The sequence below is a fragment of the Eublepharis macularius genome, chromosome 18, assembly GCF_028583425.1.
Source record: "Eublepharis macularius isolate TG4126 chromosome 18, MPM_Emac_v1.0, whole genome shotgun sequence".
Lineage (NCBI taxonomy): Eukaryota > Metazoa > Chordata > Lepidosauria > Squamata > Eublepharidae > Eublepharis > Eublepharis macularius.
The window spans coordinates 11,442,192-11,463,910 of NC_072807.1; the positions used below are offsets into that span (position 1 = coordinate 11,442,192).

At 46.0% G+C, this 21,719-nt stretch overlaps 1 protein-coding gene across 1 annotated transcript in view; it reads right to left on the minus strand.

The window, feature by feature from the left end:
* The window catches only part of LOC129345353 (alpha-2-macroglobulin-like protein 1), a 95,888-nt gene that overhangs the window by 67,334 nt on the left and 6,835 nt on the right, over positions 1-21,719 (minus strand). Inside the window, exons 3-12 of the mRNA XM_055002472.1 lie at positions 18,441-18,482; positions 16,915-17,059; positions 16,077-16,129; positions 13,341-13,361; positions 10,633-10,801; positions 9,370-9,454; positions 8,179-8,305; positions 5,726-5,840; positions 3,895-4,004; positions 2,321-2,485 (exon numbers count right to left, since the gene is read on the minus strand). Coding sequence (XP_054858447.1) covers positions 2,321-2,485; positions 3,895-4,004; positions 5,726-5,840; positions 8,179-8,305; positions 9,370-9,454; positions 10,633-10,801; positions 13,341-13,361; positions 16,077-16,129; positions 16,915-17,059; positions 18,441-18,482 — 1,032 coding nt within the window. The remainder of the gene's footprint in view (positions 1-2,320; positions 2,486-3,894; positions 4,005-5,725; positions 5,841-8,178; positions 8,306-9,369; positions 9,455-10,632; positions 10,802-13,340; positions 13,362-16,076; positions 16,130-16,914; positions 17,060-18,440; positions 18,483-21,719) is intronic.

Below are 21,719 nucleotides of genomic sequence, written 5' to 3' on the forward strand. Positions count from 1 at the left end.
AACTTTGATGGACCTTTCTTGCTCCTAATATTGATACACTAAACTGCTTTCCATTGGTGTATTCCTTGTTGTAAATTATTGTAATACTGTGTATAGGGCAATATACTTTTTGGCTTGCTTCCTTTATTGTGTTTGGTGCAGTTTTACTGAGGAAGCTTTTCCCTCTTGGTTTCTGCAGCAATTTTCTCCAGGCCAGCTTGGCTAAGGATCCTGATGATGTTTTGCCATCTTCTGGGCATGGAGCAGGGGGGGTCACTGGGGGGGGAGGGGGAGGTGGTTGTGAATTTCCTGCCTTGTGCAGGGGGTTGGACTACATGACCTTAGAGGCACCTTACAACCCTGTGATCCTATGAGATCAATCCTAGAACATCAATACCTTGAAGGCACCCAATTCTCAAGCAACAGATGATCTCCTAGTGTCTTGAGGAAGAGATCAAAACTGAAAGCATTAACCTCTGGGGCAATTCCCCATTTCAGATCTTCTACAAAGAGTTCAGAATCTCCAGTAACCACTATTCATATCCTTTCAGCTAAAAATCAAAACTACTGCAAGATAGATGAGGGGAGTCCAGCTCTCTCTTCCAGTGACCCACAACACCAAAAGCCACCGTAGATCTAAGAGGAGTAACTGAGAAGCTTTGCTTCTGCCCAGCTGAAAACAAACAGCAGCCACCGGAACAACCAAAGGCAGGTCTGAAACCAGATTGAACTGGGTCAAGGGCAGACATGCCGTCCAGGTAGGCCTGACGCTGCTCTGCCATCTCCCTCTTGATGACCTTACCCCAAAATGGGAGGTTAGAAATAGATTTTTTCAACCAGGTTTCTCCAGGAAAGACAAGGTGAGGCGCCAGCTTGCAGGGGGCAGCCTTCACACACCTGTCAACACCCGTTGGGGAAATCAACCCAAAACTATTCATACAACTTCAACAAGCAGATCTTTCCAATGCCTTTCACATCAGAACCACATCTAAACTGGCTCAGATGAAAAAGACAAAATGGGTTTTTTTTGACACCTTGACACCTTCCAGCTGACAAAAACTGAACAACATTCAGATTGGTTTTGACTCACTCTACTTCTGAGATGAAAGAATTCAGCTTACGTTTTTTACATGACACAGCCCCCCCCCCCCACCAAAAGCAGACTTTGCCCCTGCCAAACTTGTCAGGCTTCACTGGGGTAACAGAGTGGCTAAGTATCTAGACGATACTTTTCTGCAGGGCTTTTTTTCAGCGGGAACGCAGTGGAACGGAGTTCCGGCACCTCTTAACCTTACGGTTAAGGACGGTTAAGGACGATTTAAACTTTAAAAAACTCCCCCTCCTTGTTCCAGTAGACTCAAAGTGACGTCATTATGTGGTCTTGAGTGCCACCACCTCTTTTCCCAGAAAAGAAGCCCTGCTTTTCTGCACTGGTATGCCCTCATTTTAACATGGGGAATCTGTGTCCAGATTTTGTGGAACAGCAAACACCACAAAATGATTCCCTCCATGTGGTTTTCATATGAGAAGATAGCATTGGAGGGGGAAGGCAAGAGAATTTCCTCCTCCCCATGGTGCCATTCTGCACCTGTTTGGGCTCTTTTTTAAAAAAAGAAACAGTTCCCTGCAGCTGCTGTGTGACTGCACAGAGTACGTTAAAGCGAGTGCATGACCGTGCAGAAAAGTATCGTCTAGGGGTGCCCTAAGATGCCCAAATCAGGAAATCCTTGAAAAGCTCCCCACCCGCCCCCAATCCTATCAGGAACTCATCAACCGGCCACTGATTTTTGGCCTCAGCTTCTGCTCTGATATTGAGGAAATAATACTGTCCTACCTTACAGAATGGTTGCACGGCTTACGGAAAGATAATGTATGCATTGCACACTGCTTTGAATATTAAAAAGCATTATGTACACGTTGATATGGCAGGAAGACCATTGCTTTCCACACATAGGACCAGGGCTTTGGTGTTCACCTTATTTATTTCCTTATTTATTGAGGAAATCGGTCAGCTGCCTTTCCAGACCTGCTCAAGAGGGCAGGAATTTAAAAAGTCATGCCACTGCAATAAAAGTAAATAAAATAAAAAACACCAAGCCAGGGCACAAAAGCTCATAAAACAAAAACGGCAGTCAAAAATGGTATTTGTGAAACAGTCCCTAGGCTAGGAGCATAAAACAGCTAATAAAGATGGAAACCCTTAGCATAAAGCCTGAGTAAAGCAAACTGTTTGGGCCTAGAGCATAAAGGAAAGAAAGGCAGGCGTCAGGGGAGTTAGATCCTGCATTCGTCCCTTTTCTCCTGCGTTACCACCTCCTTGGCCAATAGAAGCTGGACTCACCCGGAGAGAAACCAGCGTCTCTTTCCATCCTGCTGTGTCCAAGGAGAAGTGAACTTCACCATTCTCATCCGTCGTATACGGTAAGTGGGTCTCCACATCGTTGACATCAACCGTAAGATAGATGGTCTGGTTCTGGACAGGAACGCCATTCACGCCACATTTCATCTGCAGAAATAAAACAAGAATTGGAGTGGAGAGTGCCATCAAGTTATAGCTGACTTACGGTGACACCCCCCGCCCCGGCTTTCATGGCAAGAGACTAACAGAGGTGGTTTGCCATTGAATTAATGCCATGTTATTCTTCCAATGACATCCTAGGGGGAGGGGGTTGAAAGTTAATCCGTGCTGATCCAGTAAAATGAATTGCATGCTATTGAAATGAACACAATTTCTTCCCAAGATGTCCTGAATTGCACAGAATGTACAGAAGCATTTTCTTTAAAATACTATGCTCAGGGCTTTTTTTCCTGGGGAAAGAGGAGGTGGAACTCAGTGGGTTGCCATCGGAGAAAATGGTCACATGGCTGGTGGCCCCGCCCCCTGATCTCCAGACAGAGGGGAGTTGAGATTGCCCTCCGCGCCACCAAGCTCCCCTCTGTCTGGAGATCAGGGGACGGGGCCACCAGCCGTGTGACCATTTTCAAGAGGTTCCGGAACTCCGTTCCCCCGCGTTCTCCCTGAAAAAAAGCCCTGACTATGCTCATGGAAAGCCCAACTCTGGGACCACACGTAACTATCCTCTATAAGGGCCGATATTTGTGTCCGGCTCGCTGATTCAAGCAACTACTGTTATAAACAATTAATTTCACTGTGCCCCAGGTGAGCATGTCAAAGGCACAAATTCCTCTCTGGGAAAAAAAAACGGTATAATCTTTATAGATCATGTTGCTGTAGGACAGGGCTTTTTTTCTGAGAAAAGAGGTGGTGGAACTCAGTGGGTTGCCGACACAGGCGGCAACTCCTGGTGGGAGGTGGTGCCCCTGGTACCACAAGCTCACATGCAAAGTGCATGCATGCTCCCAGGACCACACAATGATGTCACTTTGGGTCATCTGGCACAAAGGGGGGTGTTTTAAAGTTTAAATTGCATTCAGCAAAAATGGTCACATGGCCAGTGGCCCCACCCCCTGATCTCCAGACAGAGGAGTGTTTAGTTTGCCATCTGTGCCACTTGAGCAGCGCAGAGGGCACTCTCAACTCCCCTCTGTCTGGAGATCAGGGGGCGGGGCCACCAGCCATGTGACCATTTTCAAGAGGTGCTAGAAATCCATTCCACTGCGTTCCAGCTGAAAAAAGCCCTCTTCTAGGACAGTGAGTTATTAAAAACCAACCAAATGTTCTTAAAATGCATGTCTGTGTAGTTTAATCTTGACTACATCTAAAAGTGGACTTGTAAACCGTTTAAATTTTTCATCTACCCTTCCCACACCCAAATAGCACCTTTTATAACATCTTTCTTTCCTCTTAAATTTTGCAACTTTTTCTGAACACTGAGCAAGTTTCCAAGGAAAGAAATGTCAGATTAGATAGCTGGTTAAAGGAGAAATTGGAGAGAATGGTGTCTAGACCCTGACCTTGCCTGTGTATGGAAAGCCATGTTTATAAAATGGGTTGAGATTGATGAAGGAAACTTCCACAGTTTTGGTGACAAGAGAGATCATGTGATATCCCGAGTTGATGGTTCCTGAAAAGACAGAGGACATCCTGGCTAAGCACAAAAGCACAAAGAGTCTGCTAAAATACATTAACAGAAGGCAAGTCTCTGCTTCAAGAACCTTTCTGAAGGAGCTCTGCTACCTGTCAAAATTATAACAGATTTAGAGCGGATGAGTCCCTGCAGCTGTCATTCATTTCCAGCAGAAATAAAAGCAGAGCAGGGCTAGAGACAGATGGTTATTTTGCAGAGTTAAAGATGGCCCACGGATTCCCCAGCCTCAAAAGCTTTCAAGGGGACTTCTTGTTGTGGGGCTGGGCAGACAACTGATTCTTCCGAGAGACATGCATATCTTGATCTTGCTGCTTAAGAATGAAAACGTGCATTTTGCAGATCCATATCCAAAAGCCGTGAAGGACTCTGCTTTGGCACTAAAGAGGGAGCTCTAGGAGTCTCTCTGCATGAGTCATAGATCCAGAGGAGTTAGCCGTGTTAGTCTGTGGTAGCAAAATCAAAAAGAGTCCAGTAGCACCTTTAAGACTAACCAATTTTATTGTAGCATAAGCTTTCGAGAATCACCGTTCTCTTCGTCAGATGCATGGTATATCTTACACGAGGATGCTCAAGAGAGGGGAGATGCCATAGGCCAAGCAAGAAGTGACAAATTACACTTGAACGGCAAGTGAACAGACTCACATGTATTCCTCCCTGTTCGCTACATGATCGAGTGGAGTGCAAGTGAACAGGGAGGAACACATGTGAGTCTGTTCACTTGCCGTTCAAGTGTAATCGTCACTTCTAGCTTGGCCCAATGTTAGCTGGGAAGTGTGGTTTAAAAAGACAGAGCAAAAGGCCCTGTCAATTTCACCTCTAGCAGCAGAGATTGCTCCTCAAGAGGGTTTGTTAATTTCATCAGAGGCTTTGGAGAGGCAAAGATGAAATTAACAAACCCTCTGAGGAGCTCTCTCTGCTGCTGGCTAGGGTAGAGAAGTTAAAGGGACAGAGCCTTTAGCTCTGTCTTTTAAAGCCATGCTTCCCGGCTAACGTTGCATTTCCCCTCACTTGAGCATCCTCGTGTCGGATATCTCACGTAGAGAGACTCTCAGGAAGGGGGCAACTGGGGGCAAGATGTTCTGCCGTTCTGTGGCAGCACCACTTTAATGACATGCACCGGTCAAGAGATGGCACACGCTGGTAAGGAGCTCGGTAACAACCCCACCAGTATAAGCAACCAGCATGCTCAGAGGCATGGTAGGAATATTCCCAAGGCAGCATCACCCTCGCCATCACAACAATATTCGATTTATATACTGCCCTTCAGGATGACTTAACACCTGCTCAGAGCAGTTTACAATGTATGTTATTATTATCCCCACAACAATCACCCTGTGAGGTGGGTGAGGCTGAGAGAGCTCTGAGAGAGCTGTGACTGAGCCAAGGTCACCCAGCTGGCTTCAAGTGGAGGAGTGGGGAAGCAAACCCGGTTCTCCAGATTAGAGTCCCGTCACTCCGAACCACTACGTCAAACTGGCAGAAGAGATTAACCCCCAACTGTCTTTTGTTTAAAGCCACTTGATATTGTAAAAAAGAGAAAGGATGAGAAGCATAATCACTGGTGGAGATTTCAGGTTCCCCACAACACACAGCATGAAATTGTATTCTCTTCTGCTTTCCCATTTGATGCCAAAGCAATTAACCCTCCGCACAGATAGGAACCCTCCGATTTCCCTGTTTTGTTCTTTCCTTTATACCTGTTCCTTCTTCTTCCAGTTCTGCAGAAAGCTTAATATAATCAGCATAGCCTTTTTGGGGCAGATTAATCTCAGCTGCATCAATAGTAATAAAGGCACAACCAGTCTTGTCTGTCTGAGGATGCAAAAAATAGAGAAATTATATGACCGCCCTGTCCTCTGTGCCTGATGGTAAAATATTTTAATCTGTTTTAACACCGGTATTCATTTAATACTTTTTAATGCTGTTATCTTTCCCAGGAACTTCAGTTTATTTACAGTATTTTCCTCCATTTTTTTCTCGCAACCACTGAGCGCGACAGGCCAAGGTCACCCAGCAAGCAGGACTTTGAATCTGGTTCTCCCAGATCCTCACCTGAGATTCTGACCGCAACACCACATTGGCTCTTTGTTCAAGTTCTCACTCTACCACCTCACAGGGCTGTTGTGAGGATAAAATGGAAGAACGGATAAAATGGAAGAAGGGAGAATGACGTTCAGAACTCAGAGCCATCAGTACAAAGGGCAGGATAAGAAATGTACTAAATAATCAGTATCTTATCTCCATATGGACAAGTTTGAAATCGAGAAGGACTTGCTCCAAGACTGCTACTTGGAAACTAACCCCACCACCTACGGTTCATGTGTGTGTATATATCTATGCCGCTATTTCAAAGGAATGTTTTTCATCTCCAAATATAAATTGCTGGAGCTGCTATTTTCGGGGAAGAACGAAGGGCCAGCCCTTTCACGCTGCTTTCTTCCTGCATGATGTTCATCCTCCTTCCCCAAATAGGGGAAACAATACTAGCACTTAAAAAAATTGTTTTACTTCCTTTGTACCCTGCCTTTATCCTCAGTGGGGTCACACTTACGTCATTCTTCTTTCCTCTGCTTCATCTTCCCAACAGCCCTGTGGGGTAGGGTAGGCTGAAAGGAGAACTGGGAAGCTTGAGGATTCAAACCTGGGTTTCCAAAATGGTAGAGGAGGAAAGGTTTTTACATCCCTCTTTTCTCATGCTGTCCTTTCCCTCAAAATAGCCACTCCCTTGACTCTCTTTGGAAAAGAGAAACAATGTGTTTTAAAACCACCACCGAGCTCTGGCTCAGGGAATTTTATGCCTCAATAAGTGTGTTCATCCTCAAAGCATCTCAACATCGTTTGATGGTCCTGAGCTTCAATTTCTGAATCAAAGAGCAGAGTGGCCAATCAGATTTATTTACAGTTAAAAACCAGTACAGACTTGTAAAGAACACAAGTGAGTATCATACACAAAATACACCACTTTATAAAAATAATTATATAAATATATAATTATATAAAAACTTGGCAATATAAATACAAAAGTGTGGGCTTTCAGGGTTAGAAATAAAAGCAGATGTTACTCCTTTGCACATTCCCTGCGGATTCTACAAGCCGCGGCTAAAAATCTGGCACTAGCCAACGTGATCTGGGGATCGGCACCTAACAGGAGCTTATTCGTTAGCTCTGTGTCAGGGAGGCTCGAAAGCTTCTTCAATGCAGGCTGGATATGTTTTACACGTATTTCGTGGTAGAACTTACAAGCAAGCATGATGTGCTCAATTGTTTCTACTTTCCCTGCCTTGCAGGGACAAACTCGCTCAGCCATCGGGACCTTCTTAGAACGGCCTTCAAGTACGGCAGATAGGAATGTATTACATCGGGCTAATGAGAAAGCCCTACGGTGGGACGGGAACTCCAGGCTTGATAGATAAGAGCCTGGAGAACCCACATATCTTGTTTGTGGGGGGGCTAGGAAATTGGAGACCCTCGCAAGATCCCTCTGTCTTTCGACATCCAGTATACGCTGTTTGACCACAGCCCTTGCCTGGTCCAGGGACATTATCTGTAGGGATTCAGATGAGAAGCCCAGCATTGTTAATTTCTGATGGGTGGTCCCGAGCCAGGCAGAACAGTACCTGTCTTTAAGGATTAGGGAAGTACTATCTGATGGACAATGGCTGAGCTTAAGCCAAATATTAACTGACACCAGAGTTACCCTGGCCTCTGTTCTCAGCAGTCCAGTTTCCAAACATAAAGTTGCATTTGGGACGCTACATGGAAATCCAAATATAGCTCTTAAGAACTTAGACTGAGTTTTCTCCAAAGGAGCTAGACTTGAGGGTACCGGGCCTAGTAATGTCCCATATATGAGTTGTGGCACTGTCTTCGAGAGATATAATTTAAGAGCCACTGGAATGTACTGCCCTGCTTTGGTATGGAAGAACCTAATGATTGCTTGAGCAGACTGGCGACCAGTATTTGCAGCATATTCACAATGGGCCTTTTTTGCTCCAGTAGATTGAATCATAACCCCTAAATACTTGTAAGTTGTCACTTGTTGTAACTTACATCCTTTTGTGCTCCACTCCCTTGGCTTGGGTTTAAAGAGCAGGTTAGAAATAAAGAAGGCACCCCGGTGTGCCCATCAGCTCTCTCCTGCTTAGTTTACCTGGGCAGTATACTCCTTTTTTAGGGCAGTCAATGTTCCATTTTGTAGCTCTTCAAAAAAATAATAGGATACATCCCTCTTCAAGCTCAGCCGCACCGTCCCACGAACTCCTTTTCCGTAAGTATACCTGTGTCAGAAGATAGGATAGGGACAGGGAACAGAAATATAGGGGGTGTGAACTGGGAAATATATCTGAAACTCGAAATGAGTTGTTTCAGGTCCACTCAGGAATATCTGAAATGACTTAAAACTCTCCCAAAATGCAGAAAAAACAAAAGTTTATCTCCTGGAATTCTGGGAGCGTTTGAGGTCTGCCAAACTGCTGTGAGTTGAACCGCCAATCCCTTTAAATTTAAAGAGCTATTATTTTCTATGGGAAAATAATGGCCTCTGCTACGTTCACAGAAAACAATGGTTCTTTTAAATTTAGAAAGACCTGAGAACCGACTGAGTAGACCTGGCCTCTCAGGCCAATCACGGAGCCATTATTTCCTAAGGACAGTAAAAGAAGCCAGATCTACCCATAGGAATAATGGCCCCATTATTTCATAGAGGTCAGCCTGGACTATCTACCATCCATAGGGAATAATAGCTCTCTTCTGGGACAGGCATCAGATACCAGCTCTGATGGACTCTGGCGAGCCCCCTCATCCCTAGGGAGGCCCGCCTGGCGTCGACCAGGGCCAGGGCCTTTTCAGTCCTGGCCCCGACCTGGTGGAATGCTCTGTCTTGCGAGACAAGGGCCCGGCAAGATTTGCTTGCATTTCGCCGGGCCTGTAAGACAGAGCTATTCCGCCAGGCATATGGCTAACGCCGGGCAGTGCCCGCCCCCCCCCCCCGTGAAGGGGGGGTTAAACCATCACCCCTATGCAAACACAGAGGCATGTATGAACCACTGGGCAGCATGAATTGTTATATTTAATGTTTTTAAATGTTTTTAAATGTATTATTTAATGTTTTTAAATGTTTTTAAACATGTTTGTATTTGTTATCCGCCCTGAGCCTGCGAAAGCAGGGAGGACGGAATATAAATATAATAAATTAAATTAAAATTAAATTAAATTAAAAGGGCTTGGAAAAGCACCCCTACTCCACCACTCCTACTTTGTGCTTTCCTGGGCTTCCAAATGAGCCACTCTCCACTTGGCTGCCTCTGTACTATCGAGGAAGAGACCACAAGATTTTACTAACTTGCCCGTCACTTTGATCCTTATTTCTGTGTCTGAAGTGGTGACTAGCGGAGGGACCTCGAACGATACTTCAAACTTAGGCAGCACTGCAAAGAAGAACGGAGACACGCAGAATGAACCGGCCGCCCTGATTCTGATGAAATAACCAACAACCAGAGATGATGTTCCGAAGATTCATGATAAGTGACCCCCTCTGAAGAGCTCAATTTGGACTGGAGAGGAGAAGGGACCTCTCCATTCTGTTATTGGCCCATCAGATGGATATCGGTCTCTGTCCCTTAAAAGGGGGGCTAATTTGCAAAAGGTGTGCAGGAATTAAAGTGTTAAACTTCGTCTCCTGGAATGGGCTCGATCCCAAGTGGTCGATCCTAAGTGGTCACAGAGATTAGAAAGGTGAAAGAAAGATCTGATCACAGTTCTCCTCAAGACCCAGAGAATCTCTCTTTTGACCTTGATTTTATTTATTTATTTGACTTACTTCCCACCCTTCCCGCAAGTGGCCTCAGAGCGACTTCCAACAATATTTCAATAAATACAATAAAAACATTAAAACCACTTTATCCAGGTTAAAAAATTCAGATGCCAGTGACCAAACCAGGCTACAATAAAGCAATTACAAGCCACAGGCACCGCCATGGTGTAAATCTGGGGTGGGCACCAAAGGAGGGCAGGCAGTCAGAAAGGGGGGACACAAAGCTGGCTGCTAATGAAAGGCCTGGCAGAACATCTCTGTCTTGCAGGCCCTGCGGAACTGTAATGGGTCGCACAGGGCCCAGATTTCCAGTGGGAGAGTGTTTCACCAGGCCAAGGCCAGGACAGAAAAGGCCAGCCAAATGTCCTTCCAGCCAGGCACCACCAGGAGCTGCCTATCCACAGAGTGCAAGGCCCTGCGGGGGACATAATGGGAGAGACGGTTCCCCAGATATGCAGGTCACTGTCCGCGAAGGGCTTTGAATACTAATATTTCACATAATTTTTGAACTATCTGTGTTCAATTGTGGAAATCATAGGCATATTTAAAAGATGGTCCAACATATAATCTGTCGTTTTTGCATCACCCTAGGTTTGGTTCCTCTGTGGGCTTGCATTTCTAAGTTCTCAGAAATGGACCGCAAGAAAGAAAGATGAACATTTCTGCTTTGCTATTCTAGTATCTGAAAAGGCAGCAAGAGAGTTTTGTCCTTGCGCATATGCAGTTCTCTCTTCCTTCTGCTCTTACAGCCCTTCTTGCTGGCAAAGGAAACGTCTCCATTGCAAAGCTCACCATATTCCGCCACTCCAAAATATCTTTGTCTTGTATAATCTGCCATGTCTCCCACTACGATGGCATATTCTCCCAGGACGGCTTCTGAGGCCAGGGGGAAGGAGAATTCCGCAATGCCTTGCTTAGTCTCCACATTCAGCCACTGGCCAATTCGGTTTTCATTGGGATCCTGCAAGAAAGATGAAAAGAACTGTTCACTGATTGGCTTGGTTAAAGTCATCAGCTATACATTTGCAGACAGTGAAATTCAGAGAGAGAGAGAGAGAGAGAGAGAGGGAGAGGGAGGGATATGGATATGGATATGGATATGGATATGGATATGGATATGGATATGGATATGGATATGGATATGGATATGCTAGGAGAGGTTTTTTTTAGTATTAGGAGTTCTCCAATGTGACCTATTGGGTGTCTTTCAATTCTGTAATTTTACACGGAATGATGACTTCATAGTACATCATACTTTAAAGTTACTCTTTCAGCTGTATGGCATCTGTCAGCTCCGTGCTTTCAACGATTAACTCCACTCTACATTCAAAACTACCCAGCCAGCTATCCAGATCTAGGTAGGAAATTCTCAAAAGTGAGCCAGAAGCAAAGTGACAGCAGAAGTATGGGTGAAAGAGACAACAGATACTTACAAGAAACAGGCCAGACCCTTCCCCTTCCCCCTTTTTTGCTAGGTCCTTCTAAACAAATCTTATAAATTAAAACAGTTTTTAAAATGGCTCTCTCTTTCAGCCACATCCTACACCTATTGTTCTATTCTGGAGTATGCGGCGAGTGCCCTCAAGTCATAGCTGACTTATGACAACCCCTGGTGGGGTTTTCATGGCAAGAAACTAACAGAGGCAGTTTGCCATTGCCTGCCTCTGCAACTCCGGTCTTCCTTGGAGGTCTAACATGCAATTACTAACCAAGGCTGACCCTGCTTAGCTTCTGAGATCTGATAAGATCAGGCTCACCTGGGCTATCCAAGTCAGGGCTGTTATATTCTACATGCTATGAATTCAAACGAGTATCAATTCACTAATGGCCATTTTTGGAAGGAACTTTCAAATTGTAATTTTGTGTAAGGGTTAGGAGGGAAATGTCAGATACCTCTCACAATTATAGTCCCTGTTTTATATAGTCTCATCTCCACGTGCCTCATTTTCAACAGATCTCAAAGGATAGTTGGGGCACGGAAGGCCCTGTCAACCAGGTGATCCCTAAGATTATCCCTGAGTGGGATCTTCCCTAGTCCCAGTATCCATGGATTGATTTGGTGGCTGCAACAGAGCATATACATAATATTCCCGTAACCCAGCAATCTGTGAGTCTCTCAACATGAGGCGCCACAGTGCGTGTTTCTCAAGTGTAAGGAGATGTAATGTTAGCCAGGAAGCATAGTTTAAAAAGACAGAGCCAGGAGAGATCGCTCCTCAGAGGGTTTGTTAATTTCATCTTCGCCTCCCTGAAGGCTCTGTCAATTTCATCCCTCCAGTCTAAAACCATGAGGGATCACAACAACCAGAGGGCAGAAAGGAATGGAAATGGGCTGGAGCTGCCTTCCAGAGCTGGACTTGGACCCAGGGAGTTTAGAATGGGCTGAAGTTTCCCTTCTGGCATTTCACAGCCCCTTCACACAGCTCCAGTGCAGAGCAAAGCCTTTGCCCTGCCGCCAGCCCTGTCTTTATAAACTACTCTTCCCAGCTACCATTGCATCTCCCAACATGTGTTCTTCACGTGTCAGATGTGTAGCAAGACTCTGTGCATAGAGGCCTCATTGCCCAAATAGGATCCTGTACTCACAGAGCAGCATGTGTGCACAGAGAGATTATAACAGTGAAGATAGCATGGGGGATCTCTCCTCTCCCACCTCGGGGTGTATAATCCAGTTATCCGTTTGTTCCTGTGCAAATGTTTTTATATCTTTTTGTTTGCTTTATAGCACAGTATTGCTTTTGCCTTACTTATGGGATTTACATTGGATTTACACAATGTATGCACAGGTGACAAAATGCTTTCTCCATATGCACAAAAGATATGCTAGTTTAAGAGTCTTCCGCCCACCTCCAGTGCTGGGCACAGCCTGGCTCTAGTAGAGCGAAAGGTTTGTGCAATTTCTAAGGCAGGCAAAGGAGTGCAGGGAAAAGAAGCCCTGCGGCTGAAGTCCAAGGAGCTTTCCCATCCCACAAACCAAAACTGCCTGCCTGTCTGTTTGTAGTCCACCTTTCTCATTGAGACTCAAGGCAGATTACACAGAGCGAGATTAGCACAGTCAATATCAAGGACATTTCCATAAACAATGTCAAAGGGTCAATAAATGCAAGTTTACAAAGACATGGCATTAGCAAGGATCCAATACAGAGTTGAAGAAATACTGAAACGGAGCATAAGCGATTCTAGGACTGACATTCGACAACACAGAACTACCCAGTAGGGGCATACTTAAAGCAACAGTTGAGCATATTAATTATTTCTCTGAGCTTGCCTGCCATCAAGGCCTTAAGGGGCTATATTTTCTTTGCCCAGGGCTTTAGTTGGAATAACACATACAAAAACTATATCTACTTATTGCTTTATGGATTTTTTGTAATCTGCCTGTTTTGCTTTGTTGTGCTACCAAAGCCAAAAGATTTCTTTCTCATCAGATCCTAAACAATATGAATGTCTCCCTGCTCCCCCACGCTCTGAAATAATGTCAGAATAGCTTCTTTACTTACTTTCAGCAGCACCAACGGGATCTGTGAAGGAGAAGAAAGAGTCAGAATCAGTCCCCTCCACAGCAGAATAGATTCCAGTTTAGCTAATGTTCCGCAGAACCGTCCAAGAGCCCTGACAGGCGGTCTCTTGGAACTCAACCCAATCTCTGGAAGAGGAAGAGGAGCCTTGGGCTGCTCCTCGCTGGCTGCCAGGGCTTTTTTTCTGGGAAAAGAGGTGGTGGAACTCAGGACCGCACAATGACGTCACTTTGGGTCAGCTGGAACAAGGGGGGAGTTTTTAAAGTTTAAATCGCCCTAGGTGAAAATGATCACATGGCCGGCGGCCCTGCCCCCTGATCTCCAGACAGAGGGGAGTTTAGATTGCCCTCTGCGCCAGCGGCGCGGAGGGCAATCTAAACTCCCCTCTGTCTGAAGATCAGGGGGCGGGGCCACCGGCCATGTGACCATTTTCAAGAGGTGCCGGAACGCCGTTTCACCGCATTCCAGCTGAAAAAAAGCCCTGCTGGCTGCCATCTTGTGCCACTTCATAGCAAGCAGTTCCTTCCTTTCTTCCAAAGGCATTGAGTCTTTTCTTCCTGTTAGCCACACCTGTCCTGACCTGTTGTATGCCCTGGCTGGTTGGTTCCCTTCACGTCTCTCAGCTTCACCCATTCCTTGACTCCATAAAGATGCACTTTGATCTAGTATCGGGGCAAAACTAGCACACTGCCAATCAGCAGGGTGAGGGGCAGCAAGCCCATAGTTACAGGGGTATCTGGGAGCAATGCACCCTCAGAAATATACCATGCCCCTTCCCTGCACACATACCTTTAATGTTTTTTTTAAAAAAAATTCTATCTCTAGCCCTTTTCATTGCAGACGTATAATGGAAATGTGTTAAAATATTTTCTCCAGATTTCCAGGGAAGGAATTGTGGGGGGGGGGGGGGAGCAAAACAGGTGAAGTTGATTAACTTAACCCTTTTCTGACAAAATTCACTTGCATTACTTTTTATCCACAGGCTCTTTACTTGTTTCTTGATTGTTTTTCTGGTCTTGAATGTCTGCAGACAAAAGTCAGCAGGATATTGGGTAAAATATTGGAGTCATACAAATTTTTGGATTCTTCTCTGTTTGCAGTGGGGAATTGGCCTTGGGAGTAGGTGGGGCCATGGGAGGGGGGTAGGAGCAGAAAAAATGAACTTGGTTTCACTTGGACCTTGCTGTAACTTGCCTGTGTGAAGGAATGCAGGCCTCTGAATACACGTGAGTTTGTTCATTTGCCGTTCAAGTGTCATTCGTCACTTGTAGCTTGGCTCTTAGAGACCTCACATAGAGACGTGGGAAATATTATCATTTCTGATGACAATGTAGCTTTATGGTTGCAAAGTGCAAACATTATTTGGTCGAATAGAAGTCCCTGGGACTTACTGTCCAGTCCAATTGAAATCAATACATTAAGGGCCAAGCTACAAGTGACGAATGACACTTGGCTGGCAAGTGAACAGACTCACGTGTATTCCTCCCTGGTCACTTGCCATTCACTTGTGCTCCACACCGGAGCTCTTCTCAGATGGCTCCTTTTGAGAAGTAGTTCAGAACTTCCTGTTTCAGCTCTTCTCAGATGGCTCCTTTTGCACAAGTGGAGCGCAAGTGAATGGCAAGTGAACAGGGAGGAGTACACGTGAGTCTGCTCACTTGCCAGCCAAGTGTCATTCGTCACTTGTAGCTTGGCTCTCAGTAGCCTTTTTAAACACAGTGGATTTATTAAATGTTTTGTTATTTCAAATTAATTTAAGATACTCCCCTCCCCAATTACAAGCCTTTGGCCCTGAGTCTTTGGGGCTCAGGGGAAGGGCCTCAGAGTGATAGGCTGGAAGCTATGAGCTCTCTCCTGCATATGCAGTTGCTTCTTTGAAGATGTCTCTGCATGTCTGCTTGCATTAACTGCTGCACAGAAGAAGGCAATGATTGGCACTTGAAGTGGAGCGCAAGTGGAGCGCAAGTGAGCAGGGAGGAGTACACGTGAGTCTGCTCACTTGCCAGCCAAGTGTCATTCGTCACTTGTAGCTTGGCTCTCAGTAGCCTTTTTAAACACAGTGGATTTATTAAATGTTTTGTTCACTTGTCGTTCAAGTGTCATTGGTCACTTGTAGCTTGGCCCTCAGCTACAGTTTGCATGTAGCACTTACTCCATGCTATTTTTTATGTGACTACACGGTGACTACTCCATCTCTTCACAGCCACACAGTGTGACCATAACGCACATTCTCCGGCATGGTACAAGGCCTAGCAGTGTCTTGTGTGAAAGAACTACCATTAAGACTGCTCATCAATATTACATCTCTGGGCTCCATGCATGATATCATCGGCCCACTCTCAGGGTTTGGCCTGATGGAGAGCAGGGGCTCCCCTCCCCATCCAGTGTACCTTATGCTAGGGTTGCCAGCTCCAGGTTGAGAAATTCCTGGAGATTTGGGGGTGGAGCTTGGAGAAGAAGGGGTTTTGGAGAGGAGGGGCTTCAGTGAGGTACAATGCCACTCTCCAGAGCAGCCATTTTCTCCAGAGGAAGTGACCTCTCTGGCCTGGAGATCAGTAGTAATTCTGAGAGGTCTCCAGCCACCACCTGGAGGATGGCACCCTATCTTATGCCATTTCTATGGGCCCGCCTGCAATGCCTCCTACTTTAAGACGCAATAGATCTTTACAAACAACATCACACATGCCTGGGCTTCTTATCGCAAGAACCAACACTTACATTCTTCTTAATGGCCTTAAAGTCTTCATCAAGCCTCACAATTCGGAACTTTACTGAGAAAGGAAAGATCCAAAAAATTATTAGCTGTGATAGTAATTTTGTTGGGGCAGCGGGCTCTCCCACTGCAGTCCCCCCACCTCCCTCGTTGCTCTGCAATCTTTTCCCCTCCCCAACTTGTTTGAAGCCAGGGTTCCCCTAGTGCTAGAGGTTCTAGGTCCCCTTACCCCCCCCCCAGGTGGCCTGACACCTCCCTTGTAGCATTCCCCTCGCACGTTCCTGGCCTGCGTGATGATGCCACTTCCGGGAAGTGACATCATCACGTGGGTCACATGCAACCCTGGGAGCACTCCTGTGCTCCACAGGGAGTTGGATCGGGCCAAATTGGGCTGCTGCAGAGCACAAGAATACCCCCACTCTCTGCAGCAGCTGAATTCGGGTTGAATCAGGCCTGCATCGGGCAGCTACGGCACGCAGGAGCACACTGCACTGCCCAGGAGCATGCCCCCCGGAAGCACGCCCTGGGAGGCTCATTCCCTCGCACCATCCAGGTAAGCGGAGGCAGGGGGTGGAGGGTGGGAGTGGGGAATCCCCTGCCTCCACCGGGGGATTCTCTACCCCCAGCAGCGGACTGGCAACCCCACCTTGCCCAGTGACTCTTGTTTGCCCCTGCTGGGCCTGCACTCCTCTGGGCTCTTAGAGGCAGCCCCTCTTGGGTCCAGCAGAGCCACTCTGCTCCCTCCAGCCTTATTCTCCCTCCCTGCTAGCAGCCCAGAAGGTGGGGCAGAAGCCTATGCAGGCTGGGCCAGGCCTCCGGGGGCCACTGGCGGGTAAGGCCTACCTGTTTCTCCAGGCTTGTAAAAGGGCTTGTCTGGCTCGATGATGTGCCGCGTGTGAGCTCTCCTGACCAACACCTTCTTCCGGCCCTCAAAGCTCACGCTGTCGCCCTTGTGAATGTGGACGTGCACGTGGGCCACCTCTTCCTCCTCCACAAAGCAAAGAACAAAAGTGCTCTCAGTTATGGGACACCAGGAAACGGGAGGCCATTTTGAAAGTGAAGCAAAGGCTCTTTGCTGCTGAACCGGATCTTTTCTGTTCTTTTTTTTTTTAACAGCTTTTTATTAGTTTTCTCATATAGGAATATGGGAGGACAAGGGAAAAAGTAGGGAGGGAATAGCAGATATTCTTTTCATGGGAGAATCCCAAACTGAAATTCCTCCCAAACTGGGCTCCTCTTGCCTAGGTGCCCAAGGACCACCTCCCTGTTGACCCCATCTTCCTCTTGCCACTCCCAATAGGGTTCCCAGGTGCCCGCTGATGGCGGGCAGACTTCCAGGGATTTGCCCCCTCGCGCAGTGATCACCCAGCGATCGGTAGGAGGTAGCAACCCCCACTGCCTGGAGGTTACCCACCACTGGCAGGCACCCAGGGAACATGTACCATGCACACACTCCCTGGGGGCATGGTGACATCACTTCCAGAAGTGATGTCATCGCATTTGCCCCAGGCCAGGCACACACGAAGCAAAACCTCATGCTTGACATGAGGTAAGTGCCAGGAAGCCTACCCTCCCAACAGGAGGGGGGAGGGACCTGGCAACCCTAACTCCCAAGCCGTTTTGGAGATTTCATCCTTTGCTCTTCCCAGTCTGTCCCATCTTGTTCCCCCTTCCTTTCCCTCACAAACCATTTCATAAATAGGGTTCTCGCTTGGCCGCTGATTGCTGACAAATCACCCGGCGATCGGCCACCACCGGCAGGCAACCCAAGCAAGTATGCAGTGGGCATACTCCCAGCAGGGTGCAACGATGTCACTTCCTGAAGTGATGTCATCACACCGACCGCTGAAGCGCTCCCATGCTTTGCGGGGGACCAATTTTTGGCCCCCAGTGGGCTGAATCGGCCCCATGCAGAGCGTGGGAGCACTCACTCCAGAAATTGACGTCATCACATCGGGAGCGCATGCTCTTTGCGTGTGAGTGAAAATGCTGCTCCCAGTGAGTAACGCCCCCTCCTTCCACCAGGAGACCTTAGGAACCTGGCAACTCTATTCATAAACCTCTTCCTGACTTTCTCCTAATATATGAATTCTTCCCCTATGGCTAGGGTTGTGAACTCTGGGCTGGGAAATTCCATTTCCTGGATATTTTTGCGGGGAGCTTGAGGAGGGGAGGCAACTCACTGGTGTATAATGGCACACAGTCCACCCTCCAAAACAGCCATTTTCTCCAGGGGAACTGAACTCTGTTATCTGGGGAGCAGCTGTAATGCCAGGAGATCTCCAGGCCTCACCTGGAGGCTGGCAACTGTACTTAGAGCCCAGAATATATTCGGGAGGAGGAGGGGAGTTGGTAGATGTGAGACTTACTATTTCATGTAGCTCTCTTTCCTTGGGAGAGAAGAGCGGGACCTGAAAGAGAGAGAGAGAGCGATAATGAGCCTCATAGCACATTTTTCCATTTTGTTATAGACAAGCTATAATCATAATCATTATTAAAAGCAGGGCTTTTTTTCAGGGGGAATGTGGGGGAACGGAGTTCCTGAACCTCTTGAAAATGGTCACATGGCTGGTGGCCCCGCCCCCCTGATCTTCAGACAGAGGGGAGTTGAGATTGCCCTCCATCTCAACTCCCCTCTGTCTGGAGATCAGGGGGCGGGGCCACCAGTCATGTGACCATTTTCTCCGAGGGCAACCCATTGAGTTCCACCACCTCTTTTCCCAAAAAAAAGCCCTGATTAAAAGGAACAGAAAGCAGCCATTATTCTTAAGACCAAAGTCTATTCAGATGCCTCTGGAAAATAAAGAGAAAACATTAGATCTTCCTTATGCGGGTGGAGTCTGGAGACCTGAGGCTTGAAGCTAGGGTGGGTATCCAGTCCATTCATATGTGGCCGAAAGCTTTTTTCTATCCTCAGGGTTTGCTCTCCTTGATTCTCCATGACAAATTTAAATCCAGCTGGCTTAAGGCGGTTTATAGGCATATTACAAAAATAGGTTTCTCTCCTCAGGTGCTCCTAACTCAGGGGGCTGAAAGAGCCACAGGGTTAATTAAACAAAGAATTGAAGACATTGAGCGCCAATATCTCTAACGCATCTAAAATGGGGGTGCTGATAAAATATAAAGGTACTCTTGAGCCAGCCAAGTATCTGGCCTCTGTGGAAGTAAATAATTTCAGAAGGCCATTTTCTTTGGCCTGGTGTTCTGCTTTTCCATCAGCGGTTGTTGAGAGTAGGTACAACAAAATCCCCTAGGCAGAAAGGCTGTGTCTATGTCCTTTGGGAGAGGTAGAGTCTGCAGAGCACACGTTCTTCAGTTGCCCATTCTATGGAGAGGTTCGTTTAAAAATTATTACTCCACTATTAGACAGGATTCCCAGTCATATAACTACAAATAAAGCAAAGCTTTATTTAGCCGATAAAAACCACATGATCAAATGGCAAGTAGCCAGATTCTGTACAGTAATTTTTAATACACGTGAAATGTATTTTTAAAGTTCTTAAAAAACTGATGGTTTTCTTTTTATTGATAAGTGGTTTGGTAACATAATTTTTGTACGTTGGTCTTGGTACTATAATAATAATAATCGACGACGATGATGATCTTCCTTATGGATCTTCCTCATGCATCTAACGAAGTGAACTGTGATTCTCGAAAGCTTATGCTACAATAAAGTTGGTTAGTCTTAAAAGTGCTACTGGACTCTTTTTGATTTTCCTTATGGATGCCTCCCAATTCCTGAAAATGGAGATTCCATTTAAGCATTATGGCTGCTGCCTTTGACATTTTTCCATTCACTTGTTCTCGAATGTATTTTAAGCCAATGGCCATTTTCATACCTTGGGACAGCAAATTTAATAAATAGCATGTCATATGAACAAGGGGTTGTTGTTTTTTGTTGTTTTTCTGCTCAATTTATCACCAGCATTGAGTAACCCAGAATTTTGATATAATGGGAAAGGAAGAAAAGCCACTTTTTAATAAGCTTTTATCATGCCCCTCCTTAGCTGTCTTTCCCCCTAAAAGCCCCAAATCCTTTTCTCATAGGTAAGAGGCTCTCATCCGTCAGTCCTTTGGGGCTATTTTTTTCTGCCCCTTTTCCAGTATTTTTTTTAGTTGGGGGCAACTAGGACTGTACCCACCAGTAATACAAATGCTACCACACCAAAGATTTACATAATAGTATTCAGTGACTGGCATTTTATTTGTTATCTCTTACCTAATTGTCTGTGTCATAGAACGTGCCTTCCTCTTGGAAAAGCCATTCTGACTTCCTCAGCAAGGCATGTTCTTCCACACACAAAAGAATTCTACCAATATTTCCTCCTAATTTATTCAGGCTGAATACAAGCTTGTTGTCCTGGATTCTCTTGGCTCTCCACATCATTAACATTCAATTGGCTACCTTCCAGGAAGAAGGCTGGTTTTAGAGATGTCACATATTTTTGTTAGGAGATCAACAATTTGGCAGTTGTTTAATGCCAAATTTGTTTAATGGTTACTTCCATTAGCGGCGCAGAGGGCAATCTCAACTCCCCTCTGTCTGGAGATCAGGGGGCGGGCCCGCTAGCCATGTGACCATTTTCAAGAGGTTCCAGAACTCCGTTCCACCGCATTCCTGCTGAAAAAAAGCCCTGGTGACCTCCAAATGTGAACGAAATAATTGAAGCCTTGGGTTTTGTTATAAGGAGTTCATTATATATTTCAAGTATGTATATGTATTTTTTAAGTATGATTGCTTTTTCATTTGATTTTATGACATTAATGATCTCTCTCTGTCTTTTTTTTTTAACAGATTTTTAAAATGGTCATCTTACTGGTGTCAGGATGTTGACATCTGCCATCTGTCTCAAGGGGGGGCGGTGCCATTGGGTTCTCTCCCAAGGTTAGCTTGCAGGTTCTTTTCAAGGTTGTGCCTCTGAGAGCCTGGCAGATTAGCCTGGAGTGCTCTAAGCCTGAATGCCCAGTCCCCAAAAGGGGAACCAGTTATCTCTGAAGTATATGCATGACTGGGTTTTGCATGTGTCTTATTCCTAACAAAGCCTTCATAATATCATGACGCTAGGTCTTTTACAATAAAGTTTCAAAAAAACAACCAGTGAAGTCTTTTGTAAATTCCTTGGCAAGATCCATACAGCTAGTCCCTGTGGTGTATCATGTTTTCCACGGTATGAGTGAGATGAAATGAAGTGAAATCCGGCCCTCACGTCAGAGTTGACTTATGGTGACCCCTGGTGGGTTTTCATGGCAAGAGACAAATAGAGGTGGTTTGCCATTGCCTGCAACCTGGTCTTCACTGGAGGTCTCCCATCCAATTGCTAACCAAGGCCGGCCCTGCTTAGCTTCTGAGATCTGATGAGATCAGGCTCTTTTTGTGCCAAGCTACAAGTGACAAATGACACTTGCCTGGCAAGTGAACAGACTCACGTGCATTCCTCCCTGTCCACTTGCCATTCCCTTGCCCTCCACTTGTCATTCGTCACTTGTAGCTTGGCTCCTAATATATCCAGGTGAGAGTGTTAATTATGTATATAATAATGTAAATCACTGAAGGATTTGTGCCAAAAAATGATTGGATTGTTTTTTATCTTACTTGGCACTTTGTCTTATCTTATTGCATGTGCACATTTGTATTTGGTTTTTGAGGG